The following is a 26809-nucleotide window of genomic DNA, read 5'->3' on the forward strand; positions in this document are numbered from 1 at the left end:
AAGCTATAGCATCAATATAAAACTCCAGTTAATTTAGTTCTGGGGTTTTAATTAAACTTAATGGTTCACCACATTGTGTAAATTCTAAAAGACAAAAATCACTCAACATTTCACAGCTAGTAGCCAAACTGCCTATGAATTATTATTTCCTTTACACATCATTATCCATTCATGCAACACCAGCCCTACTCACCTTCCATCCTTCATCCAAAGGAGAAACCTATGACTGCTTATCACTATTAGGGAACAAACTAGCCATACCTTCACAAAACTAGTGACTCCCTTGGTTATCCTAATTCAAAATTATTTGTTACTATTTCATATTGTTTTTAAAATACTGTTAAGGTTATACTATCTCAGTCTGGACTTCCTCATAAAATATCAACTTCTCCCAGAAATCAAATCATTTTTGATGACTAGACTTATTGCCATTGCCTGGACCTGCCTGATAACAAATGATAAAAGAATAAATATTTATATTGTGAGTAGGGATGATTTGGGGTTAGTGTATGATTTCAAAATAATTTTATTTTAGTTTAATTTTTTTTTTAATTTGACAGACAGACATCACAAGTAGGCAGAGAGGCCAGCAGAGAGAAAGGGGGAAGCAGGCTACCCGCCGAGCAGAGAGCCTGATGCAAGGCTCAATCCCAAGACCCCAGGATCATGACCTGAGCCGAAGGCAGAGGCTTTAACCCACTGAGCCACCCAGGTGCCCCTCAAAATAATTTTTAAAAAAAGAGCTTTCTTGACCTCTTTAGGGAACACTCTCAGATGGACAAAGAAGTAAAGAACTTTTAGGTATATTGCTATTGTATAAGAAGACTGCCACAATAAAAGTGCATTTCACCAAAATGCTTCACAATATTATCCAAAATATCAGATAAATTGGCAAAGATATTTAATATGATGGAATAAGTTAAAAGGTATATCCAAGGATGTTTCCTATGCATGTTCTATATTCCAATGACATCATTCTCATAAGATTTTCAAGGTAGTATAGGCACAGGGTATGAACTAAGGCCTCAAATTCCCTTTTGATCACCTCCAAATTGATTTCATATAAATGCCTACCAGTGGCCCATAACTATATTCTACTTATTGTTGTTTGTCTTCATGATAAGTTGATGCTTTTCTTGTCAAAGATTTGTGGCCAAAATTTGCTTGATTTATTTTTCTCCTATCTGGAAAATTCCAATTCATTTTTCTAGTAACAGGGTCACAAATTTCACTTGCTGCATTATCAAAAAATTACAAAGCTTTAACTTTTACTCAAAATTCCATGATCTTTATCACACACAAACTTCAGGAAAAGGAAAGAGAACCAAAAAAAAATTCTAAAACTAAAATTTATACAACTCTCAAAAAACAGTGGTTGCCAGACTGTGGAAAGAACCAAGATGCCCTTCAACGGATGAATAGATAAGGAAGATGTGGTCCATATACACTATGGAGTATTATGCCTCCATCAGAAAGGATGAATACCCAACGTTTGTAGCAACATGGATGGGACTGGAAGAGATTATGCTGAGTGAAATAAGTCAAGCAGAGAGAGTCAATTATCATATGGTTTCACTTATTTGTGGAGCATAACAAATAGCATGGAGGACATGGGGAGATAGAGAGGAGAAGGAAGTTGGGGGAAATTGGAAGGGGAGGTGAACCATGAGAGACTATGGACTCTGAAAAACAATCTGAGGGTTTTGAAGGGGCAGGGCCACCGTGGGAGGTTGGGGGAACCAGGTGGTGGGTATTAGAGAGGGCACAGATTGCATGGAGCACTGGATGTGTGCAAAAAACAAGGAATACTGTTATGCTGAAAATTTAAAAAAATAAAAATAAAAATAAATCTGCTTTGTACATTCATGCACAGCAAAACAAAACAAACAAACAAAAAACAGTGGTACTTCCATTAGCCTTGACAGCAATGTGATCTACCTTCCCTGGGACCCACAGGCCACCTCCTTCTGACCTAATAACAGGCTACTCCATTCATTTGAAAAATCTTACTTCTACACCTAGATCTTACCCTATTTCAGATTTGTGTAACTAAATAGAAAATATTCATTCAACAGGTTCAAGCTACATTTCCAAAACACGCACTCTATGATCTGAAATCTAGAGATACTGTCTTCGGCAAAAAATGTCAGAGAAAACTCTCCTGGAGCTTCACTGAAAAAACCTTGCCAGAGAATGTTAACTGACACAATAGTAAAATCTTAAGCTGTTGATCCTTGGAGTCACACTTCCTATCTAAAAAAGACACATCCATTTTTTCATGGTCCTGGAAATCTATTCAACTGGGTGACCTCAGATTAAGAATTCTTATAGATTGACCAGAAGCTGATGACTGCAAAAGAGAAAAAGCCAGAATTAAACAGTTTCCAACAGCACACAGCAAAATCAGATTAATTTCTGATTCTTCACTCTTTTTCTTTCCCTTATCTGAATCAGCAATTATAAGCAAAAAAAAAAAAAGGGGGGGGGTATCAACTAAAACTTGAGGCCTGGCATAGAAGAAAAAATATGTACTACTAAAGAAGTCTACAGGAGGGGTGGCTGAGTGGCTTAGTCAGTTAGGCATCTTGATCTCAGCTCAGGTCTGGATCTCAGGGGTGAGTTTGAGCCCTGTATTAGACTCCACACTGGCTGTGGGTCCTACTTTAAAAAAAAAAAAAGTGTAGGAGACAGCCACTTAGAGCAGGAATGCAAAGGTAATATATAGAAAAGAGGCCCAGGATTCTACTTGCAAAATGCTAACTACAGGACATAATAAAGAGTTTGCAGGGTCAGAAAAGGATAAGCGCTTGACTCAAAAGTACCACATCTTAAAAAGATAAAGGGTCTGTAGGGTTGAACAAAAGGCTCCAAAAGGTTGTGGACTGAAATGAACAGGCAGTGTTCAGGGTGATGAGATTAGACTGGCTGGTCTCTGTTGAGAGTTGTGGGTAGGTAATGAGGGCTTCCTCTTGGAGTCTGATTTCTGCAATTTTGTGAGGGCAGAATGATGGTCTCATTAGAAGCATGCAGGTTCTGTGGGTGTGAAGACTGGGACAGAAGGTCACTTTACATCATCAGATCTTTTTTTTCAGATGTTAACTTAGCCACCATACAGTACATCATTAGTTCTTGATGTAGTGTTCAGTGATTCTTTAGTTGCATGTAACAGCCAGTGTTCATCACAACACATGCCCTCCTTGATACCCATCACCTGTCCACCCCATCCCACCCCCCCTTCCTCTCTGAAAGCCTCAGTTTGTTTCCCAGAGTCCATAGTCTCTCATGGTTTGTCTCCCTCACTGATTTCCACCCCTTCAGTTTTCCCTTTCTTCCCCTATGGTCTCCCGTGCTATTCCTTATGTTCCACATATGAGTGAAACCATATGATGTGTCCTTCTCGACTTGACTTACTTCACTCAGCCTAATTCCCTCCAGTTCTATCCATGTCTACGCAAATGATGGGTATTTATCCTTTCTGATGGCTGAGTAATATTCCACTGTATATATGAACCACATTTTAACCATTCATCCATTGAAGGACATCTCATCTTCTTCCATAGTTTGGCTATTGTGGGCACTGCTGCTATGAACATTGGGGTGCGTGTGCCCACTCCTTTTCACTATCTGTATCTTTGTGGTAAATACATAGTAGTGCAATTGTTGGATCATAGGGTAGCTCTATTTTTAAATTTTTGAGGAAATTAAATTTTGTTTTCCAAAGTGGCTGCACCAGCTTACATTCCCACCAACAATGTTAAGAGGGTTCCCCCTTTTCCACACTCTCGCTAACATTTGTTGTTTCTTGTCTTGTTAATTTTTACCATTCTAACTGGTATAAGGTGGTATCTCAATGTGGTTTTGATTTGAATTTCCCTGATGGCTAATGATGTTGAACATTTTTTCATGTGTCTGTTAGCCATTTGTATGTCTTCTTTGAATAAATGTCTGTTCATGTCGTCTGTCCATTTTTTGACTTGATTATTTTTGGGGGTGTGGATTTAGAGGAGGTCTTTATAGATTTTGGATACCAGCCCTTTATCTATAATGTCATTTGCAAATATCTTCTCCCATTCTGTGTGTTGCCTATTAACTAGCCTTGCTGACTATTTCCTTTGTAGCACCACTTCAAAGATTTTCCAGTGGGTTTCTTCAAATTCTTAAAGTAGAAGTCATCTTAATTCACTGTACTGTAAATTCTTTATAGAAACAAATCGTGATTCTCATGGATCTTTTTATCTGATACTACAGTAAGTATGATATTGAACACGCCCTAGATTTAGACCATTTATTGATTGCTTTTAACAGAGAGTCAGTGACCTTTCATAAGGGAGGAGCATGGCACTTTGATCTTTTGGAATGGAGAGAATGAAACTGGAAGAAGCAAAGAGTCAGGAGAACCAAAAGATAACAAAATATGGGGCCCCTCAGTGGTTCAGTTGATTAAGCATCTGCCTTTGGTTCAGGTCACGATCCCAGGGTTCTGGGATCCAGCCCCCTGACAAGCCCTGAGTCAGGGGCTCCCTGCTCAGTGAGGGGTCTGCTTGTCCCTCTCCATATCTCTTTACTCCTCTCCCCCCTCATGCTCACTTGTACACTCTCTCCCCAAAAAACTAAATAATTTTTTTGATAAAAACACCAGAAATTGGCGCCTGGGTGGCTCAGTGGGTTAAGCCGCTGCCTTCGGCTCGGGTCATGATCTCGGGGTCCTGGGATCGAGTCCCGCATCGGGCTCTCTGCTTGGCGGGGAGCCTGCTTCGCTCTCTCTCTGCCTGCCTCTCCATCTACTTGTGATTTCTCTCTGTCAAATAAATAAATAAAATCTTTAAAAAAAAAAAAAAAACACCAGAAATTTACCTATCCCAACACCGGTGAAAAATTTCTATGTGATTCAACAAGCAAGTCTTTTAAGTGTTGCTTCTCCCTGAAGCACAGCATCCAAGTGAAGTAATAGACTAAATATCAGAATCAGTAGCAAAAGATCTAGTTCAATTGCTCACCTAACATATAAACTCTGTGAAAATCATTCAATGCCAAGTCCAATTTTTCTATAATGCTCCCACCTCACAGGGATATTGTAAAGATCAAATAAATTAATGAGTGAGAGACAGCTTTGCAAGCTCTCAAGTGCCAGTGTAAACAATTGTTCTCATTTATTCTGCAGAGAAAAGGGGAACACACAATTTCAGTGCATGAGGGATTTCTGGGGAGGAAGAGGCTGAATGGGACATTTAAGTGGCAGTCTATATATAGTCAGAGAGGAAAGCAGTGGCCCAGTGAGAGAGGGTTACCAAGAAGAAGGGGGAAAATACAAAAACTGTAGGTTAGGTCAAAAATTAATTTAACCACCTTCATCTAATCAGTGACAGTGGCAATAGTAATTGCCCTATAATCAACTGAACATCCTTTTCTTTATTATCCTTGGTATATTATGCCCATGATAAAGGATCTCAATTCCAAAAATACCTGAGAATGACTACAGTCAGTATATCCCTCTTCTTGACGCATACCCTCATTGCCAACGTGACTATATAACACAAGCTCCACAATGACCAAGTAGCAATATCTGTAAGTTCTGGAAGCTCTGAGTTTTTCAATGCTATCAAGTCTCCCCTCTTATCAATGGTAATAAATGCAACAAGAAAACTGGGGGAAAGGAGCCCAAGCCACAAGTCCTTAGAAGTAAGACTTTTTCGTAATTTCTGATACTTTCCCCTACTACCATCTTCTCTTCTGCACACTCTTTCATGAAGAGTCAGCTACAAGGCTTCCTTCTAACTCCATATCCTTGATTTCATATATCCCAATCATCCCACAAAACTATTCAATCTTGAAAGTTAAACTCAAAGTATAGGGGCACCTGACTAGCCCAATAGGAGGAGTGTGTAGTTCTTGATCTCAGGGAGGTGAGTTTGAGCCCCATGTTAGGTGTAGAGTTTACTTGAAGAAATAAAACTTAAAAGAAAAACTCAAAGAATGATCTGTATTCTTCTACTTTGGGTTCTTCTTTCACCAGTTCAAACTACCAAGCTCTTATATCTAAACAGAGAAAGCCAAAGGGTAACTAGAGAAAGAGGTTCTAGATTTTCACTGTATACAAAACAATGAATATTGATCCCAAAGAGCTGGTTGTTACTGGGTGGGGGGGTGGCTTTTTTGTTTGATTGCTTGAATTGCATATTGCATAACTATATTAACTTTTTCTTTATTTCTTTTCAGCATAACAGTATTTATTGTTTTTGCACCACACACAGTGCTCCATGCAATCGTGCCCTCTCTAATACCCACCACCTGGCTCCCCCAACCTCCCATTTCCTGCCCTTTCAAAACCCTCAGGCTGTTTTTCAGAGTCCATAGTCTCTCATGGTTCACCTCCCCTTCCAATTTCCCTCAACTCCAATAACTATATTAACTTAAGCAACATATTCACCAAGTGCCACATGCTTGGCAAAGATTCCAAGAGTTGTAAGAAAAAAAATACCATTGTTATCTATGGCTTATGGATGAAAGGTTAGGGCCAAGAGAGGCTAAATAACTTGTCCAAATTTACACATCCAGGATGTTGGAATTTGCACTCAGACAATCTGACTCAAAAGTCCAAACACTTGACGCCTCTGGCAGAGAGCTGATTAAAATCTTAAGTCCATGGCTAATCCCTCATCTCTGTGTTTTTACATGGATTAAATAAGAAAACATGAAAGCCCCTCACCTAATAACCTAATACTTAGCACAGAACAAGCAATCACTAAGTGGTAGTTCATTTAATCATGTATAAATACATCGTAGAGATTTACATTTGGAAGACCTGCTTTCCCATTAAATTCCCTTAGTGACGATTTCAAAGTCTGTAACTTTAGTCCCTACAGAACTGACTTTTTCTAACTAATGACTAAGGCAAGCTGATGTCATTACTTAAAAGTCCCAAGGACATAAAACCTATATAATCCAGGTTTAAAAAACACCAACACTACAGCTGCCAGGCCCAGCTGCTTTCTTTTTGTACAGATTTCCTTTCAGCACTTGGTAGAATAATCCTTCTGAAGCTAGCAATATAAAACTTACACCTAGACAGTGTGCTGCCAAGGAAAGAGAATGCCTCCATCACACTGGTTCTGAACCATCAAGTCAAGTCTGTTTACAAGTCTCCTGGTAAAACTAGCATGGCCTGCAAAAGTGGTTGGTAGCAACTTTGAATCATTCTTTGCCAATACTATCCAAAAAAGTACAAAAAATATACCATTCTTACACCTCATAGACTGGAAACCAGTTGACTGGAAACCAATTACAGAAAACCTCAGGGCAGAGTTACATGCTCTACTTATTGAAAACTATGATAATAATATAGGTGCTAAGGTGTAATATTTTTGCAGAAATCCTGAATCACTTCTGGTAAAACATCACCAAATATATTTACTGTGACTTATCACCAAAAACCGAACAAGCCCAAAGAAACTTTGAGTACTCTGGCCATCCTGATGGAAAAATCAAGGTAAATAGGGTTATTTGCTTTGTCCAACATTAAATTTGTCTGATTAGTTAGTTCTACTGGAAATCATTTCACTATCAAACTTAACATTGAAACTACCAGACCGTGACAATTCAATTCTCTTTGGAGGGGCTGGGAGCATCGGAAACAACCCAGGGTGAGTTTTATAGACATTTTGTTTTATTCTGTTTTTGCTCTTAATTATTTTCCTCCATCTTTCTGAAATGTATGCCACAGACATTAGATTTTCTTTTTGTGCACAGTATTCTCAACATAAACTGACATAAAATTTCTACTGCAGTTGGGCACATCTCCATTTCTCAAAAGATTTTTTCCTGCAGCTCCAAAGAAACAGGGAAAAAAAAGTGATGATGATGGAACACAAGTCTTCATTTCAGACATAGTTCTCCATCTGCACAGCCTTTCCTGTGTGCGCAGGTGAAAATCTGCAGATTGATTTCCCCCCTTTTTTATTATTTTTTTTTAATTTAGTTATTTTATTTTATTGTGTTATGTTAGTCACTATAAAATGTGTATTAAGGATATTAAGGTGCATGGAGCACTGGGTGTGGTACATAAACAATGAACCTTGGAACACAGCATTGATTTAAAATAAACCCCTGGCTCCATTCTTGCTCAGTTCCTCAGTTTTCAATTTTGTAATCACCATTTTGGAACTTACTAAATTGAAAAGATAACAGATATAAATCATTCAACATTCAAAATAGATTTCTGGAGGGACGCCTGGGTGGTTTAGTTAGTTAAGCCTCTGCCTTCAGCTCAGGTCATGATCTCAGAGTCCTGGGATGAAGTCTCACATCAAGCTCCCTGCTCAGTAGGGAGCCTGTTTCTTCCTCTGCCTACCACTCCACCTGCTTGCGCTCTCTCACCTTCTCTCTCTCTTGCTCTCTCTCTGGCAAACAAATGAATATAAAAAAATAGATTTCTGGGTAGCTCCATTGGTTGAGCATCCAACTCTCGGTTTCAGCTCAGTTCTTGATCTCAGGATCGTGAGATCAAGTCCCATTTCAGGTTCTGTGCTAGGTGTGGAGACTGCTTAAGATTTGCTCTCCTCCTCCCTCTGTCTCTCCCCTCCCCCCCACACTCTCTCTCTAAAATTAAACAAATCTTGAAAAACATAAAATTAGTTTTCTAGAATAGAAGCTTTAAGTGAATAAGAAAAATTTCTAAATAATAAAGATAATCTATAACTATATTAAGATACTACAATAAATACTAATCTAAGTTCTAGACACCATGAGTTTAATTCAAATGTTCACTGAAAGACTTCTGCAACAGAAATACCTTCTTTTCACATGACTCTACTTTGCTAGTTTCCTAATTTGACACTACCTTAGTCTTCCCTCTATTGATTCAGACTGTCAAAAGGGCCACTGTCAGCAGAAGACCAGCATGATGAGTAATAGGAAATACTAGAGAAGAATGAGGTAACTAGAAGCAGAAGGGAAAGAGTTCTCTATTTCCTTTTCATAAGCAATGTGGAGTCGATTCTTTTGTCTGCAAGACAGCCTGACCTTGAAGAATGAGGGAAAGCTCTAGTAGTGATCTGTGATGGGAAGAAAGTAGCACAGGATGATAGGACCCAAGAAACCAAGAGGGCGGCTTATATGGGTGGGCACCCCTAGAAGACTGTGCATCCAGGCAGTGGCATGAAGACAAGCGAGACAAGAGACACTCCCCGTAGATACCCAATCAGGCTGGCAGGGAAACCTAGCAGAGGAAGAGACAGGTCACCAAGACACATTCCACTTAGCCCTTATTATGCCTATCATCACATAAATGATTCAGGTCAAAGTGGTGGCAGAGAGAGCATGGGCCAGGAATCACAAGGCCTGAGCTTCCAGATACAGCTATTATTGCAATTCTCTGGGAACTTGGGCCTGTTGCTTTACTTCTCTGTTCCTCATTTTCTCTACTTATAAAATGAAAAAAAAAAAAAAAAAAAAAAGATGAGGATAGCTCTCAGATCTTTCTAAGAGCTAAGATCTTGTGGGGCACCTGGGTGGTTCAGTCAGGTAAGCATCTGCCTTCAGCTCAGGATCCTGGAATCAAGTCCCAGTCGGTCCTGAGTCTGCTTCTCCTTCTGCCCCTTCTCGCACTCACTCTCTCAATCTCTCTCTCTCTAATAAATAAATAAAATCTAAAAAAATATGATGATAATAATAAATACATTTCTTATAAAAAATAGTGAGAACCCTCTTGCATTGTGGCAACTGGTATAGCCACTATGGAAAACAGTATGGAAGTTCCTCAGAAAACTAAAAAGAGGACTGCCCTACAATCCAGTAATTACATAACTGAGCATTTACCCAAAGAAGACAAAAGCACAAATTCAAAGGGATATACGCACCCCTAGGTTTGTTGTAGCATTATTTACAACAGACAAGATACAAAAGCAGCCCAAGCATGCACTGACTGATGAATGGATAAAGAAGATATGGTGCATATATACACGATGGAATGTTACTCTGCCATGAAAAAGAATGAAATCTTGCCATATGCAACAACATGGATGGAGCTAGTAAGTCAGTCAGAGAAAGAAAGCACCAAATGATTTTACTCATACATGGAATTTAAGAAACAAAACAAATGAACACAGTGGGAAAAGAGGAGGTGGGGGGAGACAAACGAAGAAACAGATTTAACTATAGAGAATATACTGATGGTCACCAGAGGAGAGGTGGGGAGGATGGGAGAAACAGGTGATGGGGATTTAGGAGTGCACCTGTCATGATGACCACCTGGTGAATAAAATAAAATAAAATAATTTTTTTAAACAGTGGGGCCTGGGTCAAAGGGAAGCTAATTTAAAAGAAATGGACCACTCTTGTTTGACTTGTGGGCAAGACAACAGAATTGGACTTTACGAAGAGCTGAGGATAACCCAGTCAGGACAGGGAGGTTCTTTGGCCTGGATCTTGATCTGCACCAGCAGGATGAGCGGGAGCAGAAGCCAGTTTCCCTTGCCAGATCTAAAGAAATGTTTCAAACATACCCCAGCCACACTGCCTGTTCCCGGCAGCTTGGGGAAAGGCCTCTGCTTTTCACTGCAGGGGTGGAAGTGGTTTAGCCAAGTGAAAAATGCAATCAACAGGCAATAGAGAAAAGTGTGCTCAAGGCCAGGATTTGTACAACTTGGAAACTGTTACTGGCTTGGAGTAGAAAAATCTTCATTTTTTTCTCCCCTAAAGATTTATGACTAAATATAAGCACTCCCCTCTCCAAGGCTGCCTTAGATCTCTTAGTGAATCATGGTTCCTGCACTATTATTCCAAAAATGTGTGTGTGGTGCCTACTGTGTGTCCAGCATGATTTAAGATGCTCAGTGGGTTTTTTTTTTTTTAAGATTTTACTTATCTATTTATTTATTTGTCAGAGAGAGAGAGAGCACAAGCAGGCAAAGTGGCAGAGAGAGGCAGAGAGAAAAGTAGGCTCCCTGCTGAGCAAGAAGCTCGATGCAGGACTCAATCACCAGATCCTGGGACCATGACCCAAGCCAAAGACAGCGCTCAACCAACTGACCCACCCAGGTGTCCCCTGAATGGGGTATTTATTTATTTATTTGACAGACAGAGATCACAGGCAGAGGCAAGCAGAGAGAGAAAAAGGGAAACAGGCTCCCCTCTGAGCAGAGAGCCCAATGTGGGGCTCGATCCAGGACCCTGAGATCATGACCTGAGCCTAAGGTGGAGGCTTTAACCCACTGAGCCACCCAGGTGCCCCTGAATGGGGTTTTTAAAATAAGATACTGGATCATAAGTTCTAGATGGAAGGAAAAGCAAAAACAGGAGAAATTAAGTGACCAAATGATTGATGCAGGTGCTAAGTGTTATTTTTTTCCTAACTCTTGACATAGTGTCCAACAAAGAGAATGGAAGAGGCAGATCTACTCAATCAAACCACTTCTGTGACATACATTCGGCTTAGAGGTTTATCTGTAAATCAGAAGGTGCAGATGGCTGTGTTTGCCGTGTTCCTCACTTTCTACATCCTGACACTGATTGGGAACATCCTCATTGTCATAACTATTATCTATGACCGCCGGCTCCATACTCCTATGTATTTTTTCCTCAGTAACCTGTCTTTTATTGATGTCTGTCACTCCACGGTCACTGTCCCCAAGATGCTGATAGATACATGGTCAGAAGAGAAGCTCATCTCCTTTGAGGCCTGTGTCACCCAGATGTTTTTCCTGCACCTCTTTGCCTGCACCGAGATCTTTCTCCTCACTGTCATGGCCTATGATCGGTACGTGGCCATTTGCAAACCCCTGCAGTACATGACAGTGATGAACTGGAAAGTATGTGTGTTACTGGCTGTGGCCCTCTGGACAGGAGGCACCATCCACTCCATATCACTAACCTCCCTCACCATCAAGCTGCCCTACTGTGGTCCTGATGAGATTGACAGCTTCTTCTGCGATGTGCCTCAGGTGATAAAACTGGCCTGCACAGATACCCACATTATTGAAATCCTCATTGTCTCTAACAGTGGGCTCATCTCTGTGGTCTGTTTCGTGGTCCTCGTGGTGTCCTATGCGGTCATCCTGGTAAGCCTGAGGCAGCAGATCTCCGAAGGCAGGCGGAAAGCCTTATCCACCTGTGCAGCCCACCTCACCGTCGTCACACTCTTCCTGGGACACTGCATCTTTATATATTCCCGTCCATCCACCAGCCTCCCAGAGGACAAGGTGGTGTCTGTGTTTTTCACTGCAGTTACACCCCTGCTAAATCCCATCATCTATACTCTTAGGAATGAAGACATGAAGAATGCCTTGAACAAGTTCATGGGGAGGGTGGAGAGGAGAGGTAAAAAATGACAATGTCTAAGCTCTTAGAGTCCTGGTGCTCCACATCCAAGAAATGTCTTGCAAAGAACAAGTTACCTAACATTTATCAGGATATACACCTTATAAATTGTCTTCTGGTCCAATATTTGACAATCATATCAGTAGCTATGATTTTTAGGATCTTCCATATGCTAGAAACCGTTCTAGGCACTCTACCTTTACTCCACTCTCACAGCCACTTGTGAGCTAGGTATTATGCTTATCAGCAATGATGGAACCAAAGCTCAAAGAGAGCCAACAGCATGCCCAAGGTCACCTAGCTAGGAAATACTGGAAGCAGGCTATTAAGCCAAGTGTATCAACACGAACTCATGCTACTTTCTAACAGGTATTTTTTTTTTAAGATTTTATTTATTTATTTGACAGACAGAGATTGCAAGTAGGTAAAGAGGCAGGCGGGGGTGGGGGGCGGGTAATGCGAAGAGAAGCAGGGTCCCTGCTGAGCAGAGAGCCCGATGCAGGGATCCATCCCAGGACCTTGGGATCATGACCCGAGCTGAAGGCAGAGGCTTAACCCACTGAGCCACCCAGGTGCCCCCTCATGCTATTTTCATTACACCATGCCGCATCTCCCTGCTGTTGTCTTAGGGTGATAACTAACGTTTAAATCAATCTTCTGATTGCTGGGCAGCACTTGACTACATCAGTCACTCAGATGCTTGCCTAAATGGCTCAGCAAACACTGGTGACTCAGACCAATTGAGTTGGCTTATGACTTCAGTGATGTAGAAAGAAGACTTTGAGTCATTGAAAACACTGATATCCTTGTCCAGGAAAATCTGCCACCAGAGCAATGAAATGGGGGTATCTTATTATTCATTTGACCAGTTTTTACCAAGCACCTATTATGTGCTAAGGACCAGGCTTACAATCACCAAAAAAAAAAAAAAAAGGTCCCCCCTTCATGCAGTTGAGTCTAGTGAAAATAGGAAACAAAAATATAAGCAAATACATTTTAATTACAGATCATAACAAAATCTGTGGGAAAAAAACGCATTGAATGCTAATAGAGAGTTTTGGAAAAGACTGTCTTCAGAGTGGGTAGGCAAGAAGGGTCTCTCTGACAAATGACACTGAAGCTAAGATCTGAAAGATGAAAAGGAGACACACATGAGAAAGGAAGGGTGATGAAGATTCTAGGCAGAGGAAATAGCAGGTATTGGGAAAGACCTTGGCTTGGTCCAAGGAGAGAAAGTGTAGTGTGGTTACAGCTTAGACCCTAAGGCAGAGAATGATGAGAGGTGACAGTGAAGAGGTAAAATGAATACTTTCACATTCTCTCAAGGGTCAACGGACTTTAAAAAGGTGTCAAGATAACACAAAGGGAAGAAAGTCTTTTTAAATGGTACTGAATCATCTAGGTAGATGGGAAACATTAATCTCCATATATCAAACTAAATTTAAAATGGATCATGAACTTAAAATTTAAAGCTGAACTGTAAAATTTCTAAAACAGGAAAAAAATCTTTGAGACTTCAGGGTAGGTGAAGATCTCTTACAACACAAAGGCATCAATCTTAAAAGAATGATAAATAAGACTTAATCAAAATACAAACTTTTTTTCTTCAAAATATGTAATTCAGAAAATAAAACTACAAGCCCCCCCACGAGGAGAAATATTGCCAAGCCATCTGTCCAATTTTGTATCCAGAATATACAAAGAATACTTTGTTTACTCTTACTACACAGTGACAAGAAGACAAAAACCAATCATAATAAATGAGCAAAACACTTGGACACATCACAACACAAGCTCTATGAAAGGATAATAAACTAATTAAAAGATTCTCAGCATCATCACTAATTAGGAAAATGAAGAGTAAACCACACACTCACTAGAAGACCTAAAATTAAGTACTGACAATACCAATTATTGGATGTTAAACTCATACTACTGATGAGAGTATAAAATCATACAACCACTTTGGGGGGCGCCTGGCTGGTTCAATCAGGGAAGCATGAGACTCTGTATCTCAGGGTCATGAGTTTAAACCCCAGAGTTTACATAAATATAAATAACTTCAAAAAAAAATCATACAACCACTTTGAAAACCAGTCTTTTAGTTTTACAAGCTAAACATACACTTGCTATGTAATCCAAAAATTCTACTCCTAGATATTTACCCAGGAGAAATGAAGTCATGTAGTCAAAATAACCTATTAGTAAGCATTTATATCTACTTTATTCATAACTGTCAAAAATAGAAAACACCCAAATACCCATCAGTAAATGACTGAATCAGCAAGTGTGGTATACCCATACCATGAGATAGTTTCAACAATACGAAGAAACAAACTGCTCATACCCACAAAAGACATTGGTTCATATCAGAAATAGCATGCAGAACTAAAGAAGTCAGGTACTGAAAAGTTCATATTGTATGATTCAATTTATAAGAAGCTCTAAGAAAGACAATCTAATTCATGATGACAAAAATCAGATCCATGAATGCTTGGGTGAAGATAGAGGAATTGGCTGGGAAAGGACCAAAGAAACTCCCTGGGGTGATGGAAATGTCCTATATCTTGCTGAAGAAATGGTTACGTGGGTGTATATATACCTTCGTCAAAATTTCTCAGATTGTCTAATTAAAACACATGCATTTTATGTAACTAAATTTTACATCAATAACGTTTATTTTAAAGTAAGTTCTTTATATATCTCTACCTTGATTTTATCAAAGTATTATGAAACATACAAAATAGATCCAGGAATAAGGAGAGAATCACTTTCAAAGTAACAATTTAATTCACTATAAATCAGTGATGGCTTAAGTAAACACCTTGAATCTATATTTGAAAGCAAGATTAAAAGCACTTTAATTTATAGAATATAAGTGTGATACATTGCCTCCCAGAGGCAATAACCCACAGAATCCACAAATAAAGAAAATATGTTCTCTCACAACTAACTGTTCTTGAAACTCAGTCCATGCCCCAAATTATGTTCTCTTACTAGAGAAACCAGAATCCTTCTTTAAAGTTTCCTAGATTCTTTATTTTTTAAGATTTTATTTATTTATTTGAAAGAGTGAGAGACAGCATGAGCAGGGGAAGGGGTAGAGGGAGAAGGAGACTCTCCTCTGAACAGGGAGCTGGACTCGGGGCTCCATTCCAAGACTTCAGGATCATGACTTGAACTGAAGGCAGACACTTAACCAACTGAGCCACCCAAAAACCCCCAGATTCTTTTTCCTTTAGGTTCCATCATGATTGTTTCCCTTACAGAAGTAATACTCATTAAGTCCTCTTTATAAAGAAGCGTGCCTTGCACAGTGCCATTCTACCTACTGACTTTGTTTTTTACTTCTACTGACTCATTAAATATATGGCCATAATTACACTTGTGATTCCGAATCAATCATGTACCTGACTTCATGAAAAAATCTGTTTCTGTCTGAGATGCTTGATGGCATTTTTTACCTCCTCATTCCTCAAGGTGTAAATGAGGGGATTTAGCAAAGGGGTGACCACCGTGTAGAAGACAGATACCACCTTGTCCACAGAGAAGCTGCTGTCTGGCCGAGTGTAGAGAAAGATACACGGTCCAAAGAAGAAGGCAACCACCATGAAGTGGGCTGAGCAGGTAGACAGGGCTTTCCGGCGTCCTTCAGCTGACTGTTTTCTAAGAGAAACCAGGATGACTATGTAAGAGGTAACCAAAGCCAGGAAACAGGTGAGGGAGATGGTTCCACTATTAGACACAATGAGCATTCCTGTGAGGTATGTATCTGTACACGCCAGCTTGATGACAGGTGGCACATCGCAGAAGTAGCTATCAATAATGTTGGGGCCGCAGTAAGGTAGACGAGTGGTCAGGAAGGTCTGCACCAGAGAGTGAACAGTACCCCCCAACCAGAGAGCAAAGACAAGCTGTACACAGACCCTGATGTTCATCACACTGGAATAGTGCAGCGGAGCACAGATGGCTACGTAACGATCATAAGCCATTATGGTCAGTAGAAAGATCTCAGCACAAGCAAACAGATGTAGAAAGAAGAGCTGTGCAATGCAATTATCAAAGGAAATCGTCTTTCTCTCCAAAAGCAAGCCCTCTAGCATCTTGGGCACCGTGACGGACGAGTGGCAGAGGTCAATAAAGGACAGATTGCTCAGGAAGAAGTACATGGGGGTATGAAGATGCAGAGTAAAAACTATAGTAACTATGATGAGAGCGTTCCCCAAAAGGGTTAGTACATATGCAATGGAGAATGTCACAAAAAGTAGTATCTCCAGCACCCAGTTCTCAGTGAGTCCCAAGAAGACAAATTCAGTCACTCTTGTTTGATTTAGAGCATCCATCCAATGAGTATCTAAAGGACCTTTTAGGGAAGGAAAAAAACCATGAAAGCTAATTTAGCTTTAATATTACAAGACTAGAACTTGTTGAAGTGACTCTACATTCCTATATAAATTGTTTGTTTATTATCGGGGCATATGAAATAGAAGAACCACCTAATAGTGATTGGTACAATATACCCATTATGTATCAGGAGCCATTCCCAGTACTTTATATACACCATTCTATTAAAAACAACTGCACCATGGCATAGGCATTATTGTTCCTGGCTTACAGATGAGCTACATGAATCTCACAAGAATTAATAAGTTGCCGAAACTCTTAGCCACTAGTTAACTGGCTTTTTTCATTTCAGTCTAACCCACAGATAACACCAAATTAATCTTCCCCAATTGACTCCCAACTAAAGTCATTCACCATTTCTTTTATTTTCCCCCAAGATTGATTGATTGATTGATTGATTGATTTGACAGACAGAGATCACAAGTAGGTGGAGATAGGCAGAGAGAGGAGAAAGCAGACTCCCTGCTGAGCAGAGAGCCTGATGCAGGGCTTGATCCCAGGACCCTGAGATCATGACCTGAGCCAAAGGCAGAGGCTTAACACACTGAGCCACCCAGGTGCCCCAGTCATTCACCATTTCACTCTTCTTTCTAACAAATTAAATGTACATCCAAAGCCTGCAACAGACTAATCCATGTTTATTTTTCCAGTCTGGAATCCTCCTTTTTCCATACATATTCTTTTCTTCAGGCAAGCCGGTTACTATATTTCTGCCATGTTACCCCACCTTTAAGAAAACTTTGCTGAGGAGCACCTGGGTGGTTCAGTGGGTTAAGCCTCTGCCTTCAGTTCAGGTCATGACAGGGGTCAAATCCTATTACTATTCTTTCATAACTATTTTATGGTACTGAACTACAAAAAAAAAGACATTTCTTCCTGTTTTTCATTAAATCACAATCTTCTTAAAAAGTAGTAACTACAGGAGGTGCCTGGGTGTCTCCGTCGGTTAAGTGTATGACTCTTGGTTTTGGCTCACATCGTGATCTCAGGGTGGTGATATCAAGCCTAGAGTAGGGCTCCATGCTCAGCGGAGATTCTGCCTGAAGATTCTCTCCCTCTGCCTCTCCCCCTCCCCAACTAGAGCATGTGCATGCACTCTCTCTCTCTCTCAAAAAATAAATAAATATTTTTTTTAAAAAAGAAATTTAACTTTTAAAATTCTATACTATGATTTGTCCTCTAAGAAATATTATTGTATAAATACTAATTATTTTGTCCCTAATATTTTTTAAGATTTGCAAACGAGAGAGAGAGAAAAAAAAAACATGAGTGGGGGGAGATGCAGAGGGAGAATGAGAAAGAATCTTCAAGCTGATTCCCCACGATGGCAGAGCCCGATACAGGGCTTGATCCTAAAACCTGGACGTCATGACCTGAGCAAAATCCAGAGTCAGCAACTTCACCACCTGAGACACCCAGGTACCCCTGTCCCTGAATTTCTATACTGATTCATTAGCCTACAACTCTAACAAGAGTTTAGGAAATAATTACCACAACCACAAAAATTATTTATATTCTTGATCCAACTATTCGCTTGCAGGAGTCTCCTAAGCATCTAAACTATCAAAAAGCTAAATGCAAGAAAATACTAATTACAGCATTATTTAAGACAACAGTCATGGGATTTTTTTTTTTTTTTTTTTGAAGCTTGAATGAATATAGTGGAAGCTGAAAAGAATTACATGCACCCTTTAGGAATGGAGGTGACAAAGGATTGCCAATATGAAAAAATATTCAAATCTCATGAAGAATAAAAGAGGAGATAAAACTTGTTTACGCATTCTCAACAATTTAAAATATATATGGTGCCATACAGATTATCAAAATGCAAATAGAACACTAGAAAAAAAATATTGAAACATATATGATCAAAAAAAGGATAATATTCTTATTACTTAAAGGGCTCTTAAGATACAATAAGAAAGGACAGATGACCATTAAATATGGACAAGAAAGTATGAAAGGGCAAGTCGCAGAAAAAGAAACAAAAATGACAAGTAAGTATGAATAAAAAGACTCTCGGCTTCAGTAGTGGGTTAAAAAAATGTTTTTGTCTCTCTTCAGATTGACAAAGGTATAAGAAACTGAGCATTTTATAGACTGCTACTGGAGGTAGATATTATTAAGACCTTTTTGGAAAATGATCTGGTAGCACCTATCATAATTCTAATGCCCCAACTCTAACCAGGAAGCCCACTTCTAGGGCTGTATTTCATAGAAATAAAGGAATCCATAATTAAGGATAAATGTTTACTGAAGCATTTTTAGCAAAACAAGGAACTGGAAATAAATTGGGGTGTTTATTAATAGAGAAATAATACATTTTAATACAGTCATGACTTAGAACATTATGCAGCCATGAATAAGAATGAATTGCATCTGTGCATACAAATTTAAAGCAGTGGTTGTCAATAAGGCTGCACATTAGAACCGTCTAGTGAGGGGAGGCATAAATTCTGCTGCCCAGCTTCACCTAAGACAATTAACTCAGAATCTTTGGGGGTTGGACCCATCAGTACTTTTAAAGCTCTTTGGCATTTCCAACATAGAGCCAACATAGCAAACTATTAACTTCAAGGAATGTCAACCATATATTGGTAAGTACATTATGAATATATTATGAACCAGGAAGGAGGGGAGGGAGAGAGAGGAAGGAAGGAAAGGAATCAGGAAATAAATAACAAACAAAACAACAGAGGAAGGAGGAAATCAAAAGAGATTTCTCTGTGTGTGTGCGCTTATGTTCAAACATACGTATATACATATTCATGAATTATGTGTGTGGTATTTATTCCTGAGCGACAGAAGTTAAGTGTGGAAGAATACACAGTATTTCAATATTAGTTACCTGTGGAAGTATAAAATTGAAAAAAATTGCAAGGTTGTATTAATTTTTACATTATACTTCATAATTGTTTAAGTTTAATAAGCATGGGTTACTTTGTTTTAAAAAACAAAGCATTAAAAGCATGCATATGGGGGGGAAAAGGAAAGAAAATGAAAATGCTGACTTCATGGGACTAGGAGTACATTTTTTCTTCCCCACATCTAACAGTGTATAATCTGGTTAAATGCTTTATAAGGCAGTATTGTTAAAATGGGAAGGATCTTTACCAGAAACTGTTGGTCAGCAATGCATTGGTAGCAGAGAATCAAGAGCTATTTTGCTTTCAGCTAGGAAGAAGAGGGCAGAGGCTCTTCATAAGAGTACATGCAGTAAATTCAAACAACTATGTCCTTTAGTCTTCACCTTCTAAAGCCTCAGTTTTCTGAGCTATAAAAAAGGAACTAGATGCATCTCTTATACATGATTCGATGTAGCAAATATTCAGGTTCTTTTCCTGTTGAAAAGATTAAGAGAGACACAAGAGGATGGGAAGAATGTCTGGCTTTGTTAGGGGTTCTGGGGCACAGAAGATTGTTGTTAAATCTGAAACTCATATACACATTTTACTTGAGAAGAATCTATTGAGTAGCACTGAATCTTGGGCCTAGCTGAAATTCACAAAGCCAGGATAATTCCCTTGAGGTCCTTAGGCTGTTTCCAGGGGCAACAGATAGTAGCTGGTACATTTTCAGTACCAGAGGAATCTACACTGTGTTAGGGAAAACAGTTTTTGACCTGGTTTTTTAAAGAGGTGGGTTAATGGGGTGCCTAGCTGGCTCAGTTGGTAGAGCATGTGATTCTTGATCTTGGGATCATGAGTTTTGAGCCCTGTGTTAGGTGCGGAGATTAATTAAAAACAAAATCTTTTTAAAAAAATAAAATAGGGGCACCTGGGTGGCTCAGTCAGTTAAGCTTCTGCCTTTGGCTCAGGTTGTGATCCCAGATCATCACTCAGTGAGTGGTGAGGCTGCTTCTCCCTCTACCTCTGCTCCTCCTCCCTGTTCATTCTCTCTCTCTCTCTCTCTCATAAATACATAAAAATCTTTTAAACAAATAAAATAAAATAAATAAAAAGAAGTTGGTTGAGATTTTAACTCCATGATTGGGTCTTGCCTCAAATACCACCTCAGCATGGATGTCCTCCTGGTGATTATACCAAGAACACTCCCCAATAGCACTGTAGCTTAGGTACATCTTCTTTGTAGCACTTAGAAACACCTGCAATCTTCTGAATGATTAACATCTATGTTTATCGGCTGCCTTTCCAAATATTAATCCTTTGAGGGCAAGGACTAGATCTGCATGTTTACTGCTACACACCCAAAACTTGGGTTCAGCTGTGAATGAGATCCCCAAACCCAGCCCATGCTATGTTGAGCACTGGGACTAAGACTTCCACACTCCAAAACTATGAAGCCCCTCAAGGAATGGACTCTGAAAAACAATCTGAGGGGTTTGAAGCGGCGGGGGTGGGAGGTTGGGGGAACCAGGCGGTGGGTATTAGAGAGGACATGGATTGCATGGAGCACTGGTGTGGTACAAAAACAATGAATACTGTTATGCTGAAAATAAATAAAAAATAAATTTAAAAAAAAAGAAATGCAAGGCAGTTTCTGTTCTAAAGAAACCATAAAAACAAAAACATTTGTATCTAAAACTAGTAAGTATGTTTAAAATAATTATAAATAATAATGATTAACTTTCTCTAAGAAAAAAAAAGAAACTAACAAATATACAGTGCCTGTTGGAAGTAAGAGGCTTAGCACTCTCCTGATTTTCATAAGATTTCATTCTATTCTCCTTCTGAAAAAAGGAGAATAGAATTCATTCTATTCTCCTTCTGAAAAAAGGAGAATAGAATTCATTCTATTCTCCTTCAACCTGTCCATCACATCTTATCTCTATTCCTCTTGAGACTTTCCCACTACTTACCCACCACCACACTGAACTATTTTGTCAAATCTTTTTTTCTTCCCTCTTTCCCATCCCCTGAGAGTAAAGAGAAAAAAATCTGGAGGGCTTAGCAAGCTTCATAAACCATGTGGACAAGTGAGGCATACTGGAGTGGCCCAATAAGCCTAGACGAAAGAAATGTACACACAAAGTTCTTGTTAGCGACACCTATGCAGTACTCGCTCACTGTAAACCTTTTAGATTTCACTCATTCCTTGAGTCATCCAATAAATTCACAGATGGATTGATCCATGAATAATTGGGCAAATGGGGACTTTCAAGTGTAGAAAAAAATACTCAGGGCTTACAAACCAATGATGTCAAATAGAAAATACTGAATTCAAATTATTGAGGTCAAACAAACATTGGTTGTTAAATATCTCTTTTATTGACTAAATAGTGGGCTTTTTAAAAACGAAAATGTCTTAGAAAAGAGCATCCTTTTTAAACTCACAACTGAATGTATCAAGATTTAAGCCATGAATTAAACTTTTATTTCTCATTTGGGCTTTTATCTTATGCTTTTTTTTTTTTAAGTGGGCTCCGTGCCCCATGTGGGGCTTGAACTTGGGACCCTGAGATCATGACCTGAGCCAAGACCAAAAGTCAGACATTCAACTGACTACACCACCCCAGGTGCCCTGGCAAAAAAATATTTTTAAAGTAACATTGTATGTGATGAGCATGAAAAGTCTCAAAATTTGGAGGGAAGGTGATTTGTGCATTAAAATAATTACCCAGGTATTTAAGGAAATGAGTAGAATCTTATCTACTATGGGGTAATTGAACAAGGGAGCAGAATCCCTACTAGACATCAATATCGTGTATATTAATGTGTACTGTGTACCTGAAATTCTTCATAAAGGACTGAAGAACCTTGAGAATCTGTCTCTTTCTGCCATTTGCCCTTTCCTTTCACCTTTCACCCAAGGGCTCTGTAATCCCTGCAGCAGCTTCACAAAAGAGACAGTAACAATTTTCCCCTTTTGGAAATCACTGCTCTGAAGAGTAGAGCAATTTTCTGGGGATCACATGTGATGAGCAGCAGAGTTTAAAACTTTACCACCTGACTCCCCAGTTTCAACCTCGTCATCCCTGCCATTTCCTCTGAGATATCCCAAACCCCGTCTTTCTCTGTCTCTTCTCTGTCTCCATCTGACTGCTGTTTCAGCACTGCAGGCTCAGACCTTGGCACAGACACACAGCGAAGCCTTCTTCTGCCAAGAGGAACCTGAGTTTTTATCCTACATTCTTATTGTATGATCCTTACATCTTCATTTCAGCCTTAAGTCAATTTGATCTTGAGCTGCCAAGATCTTATAAGAGAGAACTGCCTGATTGTGTCAAGGGAATGCCAGGGGCTTCATCCCGAAAGAGCAGACGAGGGAGAAGCTCCTGGGGGCACATGAACTCTGCCAGCTTTATTTATCAGAAAGAGAGACTATGGTTAAGTTTCAGAGATTCTTTATGGCTTGTCCTGCCTTTGCACTGCAAGACTGGAGTTCCGCTCCAGGTCTCCTGCCCTCAGATTTTTCCACTACTCGGCAGTGGCCTCTAGAGGGCTCAGGTAGAGTAACTTCTAAATCTCTTTATATTGTATTTAGTTTCTTTTTTCAAGATTCTGCTCTTCACAGTAAGTCGTTTTGTTTTGTTTTGTTTTTTTAAGATTTTATTCTTCAGGGTTGCCTGGATGATGCATTTCAACTCTTCATTTCGGCTCAGGTTGTGATCTCAGGATTGTGAGATCGAGACCTCCTCCCCTTTCTCTCTCTCAGTTGAATAATTTAAAAAAAAAAAAAGATTTAATTCTTCATTGTATATTATGGTATTATCTACCTGACTGCCAACCAAAACAGATGGAGAAAGAAAGCTTCTCTGAGGCTCTTAAGTTTTGTTTTGTTTTTTTTTTAAGGGTGGTGGGGCAGAGGGTCAGAGGGAGAGAGCGAGAATCCTTTCTTTTTTTTTTTTTTTAAGATTTTGTTTATTTAGTTGACAGAGAGAGACAGAGTGAGAGAAGGAACAAAAGCAGATGGAGTAGGGGGAGGGAGAAGCTGGGCTCCCACCAAGTAGGGATCCCGATGCAGGGCTTGATCCCAAGACCCTGCGATCACAACCTGAGCAGAAGGCAGACGCTTAACAGCTGAGCCACCCAGACACCCTGAGAGAGAGAATCTTAAGTAAACTCCACACCCAGGGTGGAGCCTGATGTGGGGCTAAATCTCACAACCCTGAGAACCAGACATGAGTTGAGATCAAGAGTCAGATGCTGAACCAACTGAATCACCCGGCCACTCCTACTCTGAGGATTTTAAAGGTGAGGATTATTTAAAGTAAGAACCAAATGATATCCTCTTCTCTTCATCCAGAGAAAGCACTCAACAGCACCTCCTGCATATATTGCAGGGATGCAGTCCTGGTGAATTATGTCTTAGAGAGTTACACTAGATCGGGAAGCTCCAGGCAGCAGCTGTACTCTTCCATGTACTCTTTCATTTCTTCTCCAGAATTTAAGCTCCATGTTGACTTTCAAGGCATAAGACAGGCTTTCTCTGATGGTCATAAAGACTCCCTTGCTTCCACAAACAAGCAAAGACTGAATGATCATCTGCCACTAGAAGAGACTTCTTTCTTTGAGAGAGTATATCAACATTCATTCTGCAAACATTTGTGAATGCCTAGCAGGCATTGTGCTAGTGATGGTCTTGATCCCTTCCAACCCCAGAACTCCATAATTCTAAAACTTTTTTGGTGACTAGAAAGAAGGAACAGGTGCTGTGGCAAAACCTAAAAGGTGATAAGTAATAATCCTAGACATTTTGAGCAATCTTAGAGGGTGTGTCTATTTGTAGCATGTTGGGAGTATGGGGGTGCAGAAAGCAACACACTGAAAAAGTATACTGAGTTCTGAGACAGAAGACAGGTTAGAATTATTCTTATAAATTAAAAGGCCTTCTATTGAATGCATAAATACTACACACTTAAGCAACCTATCAGATAAGTGGTTGAGAATGGGTCTTGTTCGGTAAGTACCATGAACACGTATACAGATGGATGCATACCCCACAGATGGCATAGCAGGCAATGCAAGTAAAAAGGTGGTAACTCACCAATGTTCTCCAGTGACACAGGGGTGATGTAACTAACTGTTACAATGTTCTTTCTTCCACTTCTTCATTAATCCATTCTGAAATGAAACAGAGAGAAAGCAAAATATTTTAAAACACTGTGATTTGGACATTAGTAACTGGTTTTCCATTAAATTATTTTCACCCTTGGGGTGCCTGGGTAGCTCAACTGGATGAGCATCTTCCTTCAGTCTGGGTCCTGGTCCCAGGACCCTGGTCCCCCCTTTGGACTCCCTCCTCAGCGGGAAGCCTACTTCTCCCTCTCCCTCTGCCACTCCCCCTCCTTGTGCTCTCTTCTCTTGCTCTCTGTCAAATGAATAAATAAAATCTTTAGGAAAAACAAATAGCTTCACCTGTTAAATTTTGTCTCTGGATTTTTTTATCTCCTTCCCTCTCTGTTAATTTTGCATTTGTTCTTTTCAATACTTCTGCCTTCTTCTAGCCAAGGAAGGTAGAAGTAAGCCTACTTGCCTTTTCCACTTTAATCAGTAATTACTATGGGTACTATTAGAACTATATTTGAATAGGTTCCAAAATCTGTTCCTCAAAGCCACTCATTAATTCAACAAACATTTTGTACAGAAGGAAAGTACTCATTTTTAGTTAATATAAATAAATAGCACATTTTATGAAATATAAGCAAATACTAACTTGAAGATTTAATTTTTGTATCAAGAAAATATAAAAGTGTCTTCATAGTGGTAATCACGTCACAATGTATACATGTATCAAATCATCACACTGCCACCTTAAATACATTCAATCTTTATCCATCTGTCGATTACACCTCAATAAAGATAAAAAGAAAATGTAAAATTTTGTGACAAGTTGTACCCAATCAAAGCTGGTTAGTCTTAGTTTCTCCTGTTGTCCTGCTGAACTAATAATGAGGATCACTGAGTGAAGACTTACTTTGTCAGACAATATATCTAAAAATTTGGATTCTGGAGCACCTGGCTGACTCAGTTGGTTGAGCATGCCACTCTGGATCTCTGAGTCATGAGTTCAAGCCCCACCATGGTTGCAGAAGGAGGGAGAGAGAGAGAGAGAAACAAGTTGAGTACTAATTTTAAAAACCTTTGGATCCTACTCTTTTCATCCCTTTAGCCAACTGATCTATCCTAACTCTGGGTACACTTGTGCAGATCACTTGACTTTATTTTCATATCTGGAAAGCAGGTAGTAATTTGATCCCTGTAATTATTGTGATGGCTAGTTTTATGTGTCAGCTTGAATAGGCCATGGTACCCAGTTGTGTGGTCAAATACAGGTCTAGATGTTGTTGGGAAGATGTTTTTCAGAAGTGATTACCATTTAAATCAGTAGACTTGAAGTAGATTACCATCCATAATGTAAGTAGGCCTGAGGCAATCAGTGGAAAACTGTCAGAGAAAAGACAGGTACCCAGCATAAGGAATTCTGTTTCCAGACTGAAGACTGCAAGACTGACTCCTGGCAACGTCCAGCCTGCTGGCCTGCTCTGCAGACCTCAGACTGGCCAGATCCCAGATCTCATGAGGCAACTCAAAATTACAACCAAAAAGTAAATCTCTCTCTCTCAGTCTCTCTCTTTCTTTCTTCCTCTCTTTCTACATATACAATTTATTCTGATGATAAACAGACAGGCAGGCAGGCAGGCAGAAAGATAGCCTATCAGTTGTGTTTCTCTACAATTACCTCCCTTGCAATCATCTTAAAGATGGGAATATGGTTTAAGTTTACGAAAGTTTAGTTATATAAGACCATTATTCATTCATCACTCCCAGGTGATACACTTCCCCTGAAAATCTTATTATAGTCTCTCTCCCTCCCTCAACATCTATACCTGTAATTGACCACACAACAATAAGCAACAACAGACATTATTACGTTATAAAGGTGAGACAGAAAAAGGATAGGAAACTCAGTATCATCAAACCAAACCTATCAATCCACTAACTCTATTAAACTCTGACTCTCTTCTAAAGCCAAAGCAATATTCTTCAATGTATAATCAATAACATTTGTTTATACACTTATCTTGCTTTTTTTAAGAGACTTTCCACTGACATCAAACACTTTCCACGTAATCTTGCACCTCCTCCTGATTCAACATCCTCTTATATCCTGTTACCAAAGCCCAGGATGG

General features: G+C 39.5%; 2 protein-coding genes across 2 annotated transcripts; one reads left to right on the plus strand and one right to left on the minus strand.

The window, feature by feature from the left end:
* The first annotated feature begins 11375 nt into the window (after positions 1 to 11375).
* Positions 11376 to 12323, plus strand: LOC131835237 (olfactory receptor 4E1). The gene has a single exon (XM_059179597.1). The coding sequence runs from the start codon at positions 11376 to 11378 to the stop codon at positions 12321 to 12323; it is 948 nt and encodes a 315-aa protein (XP_059035580.1).
* Positions 12324 to 15728: 3405 nt separating this feature from the next.
* On the minus strand, positions 15729 to 16708 carry LOC131835238 (olfactory receptor 4E2). Its single transcript, XM_059179598.1, has one exon. The coding sequence runs from the start codon at positions 16653 to 16655 to the stop codon at positions 15729 to 15731; it is 927 nt and encodes a 308-aa protein (XP_059035581.1). The 5' UTR covers positions 16656 to 16708.
* Positions 16709 to 26809: the final 10101 nt, after the last annotated feature.

This window comes from Mustela lutreola, chromosome 7 (genome assembly GCF_030435805.1).
Source record: "Mustela lutreola isolate mMusLut2 chromosome 7, mMusLut2.pri, whole genome shotgun sequence".
Lineage (NCBI taxonomy): Eukaryota > Metazoa > Chordata > Mammalia > Carnivora > Mustelidae > Mustela > Mustela lutreola.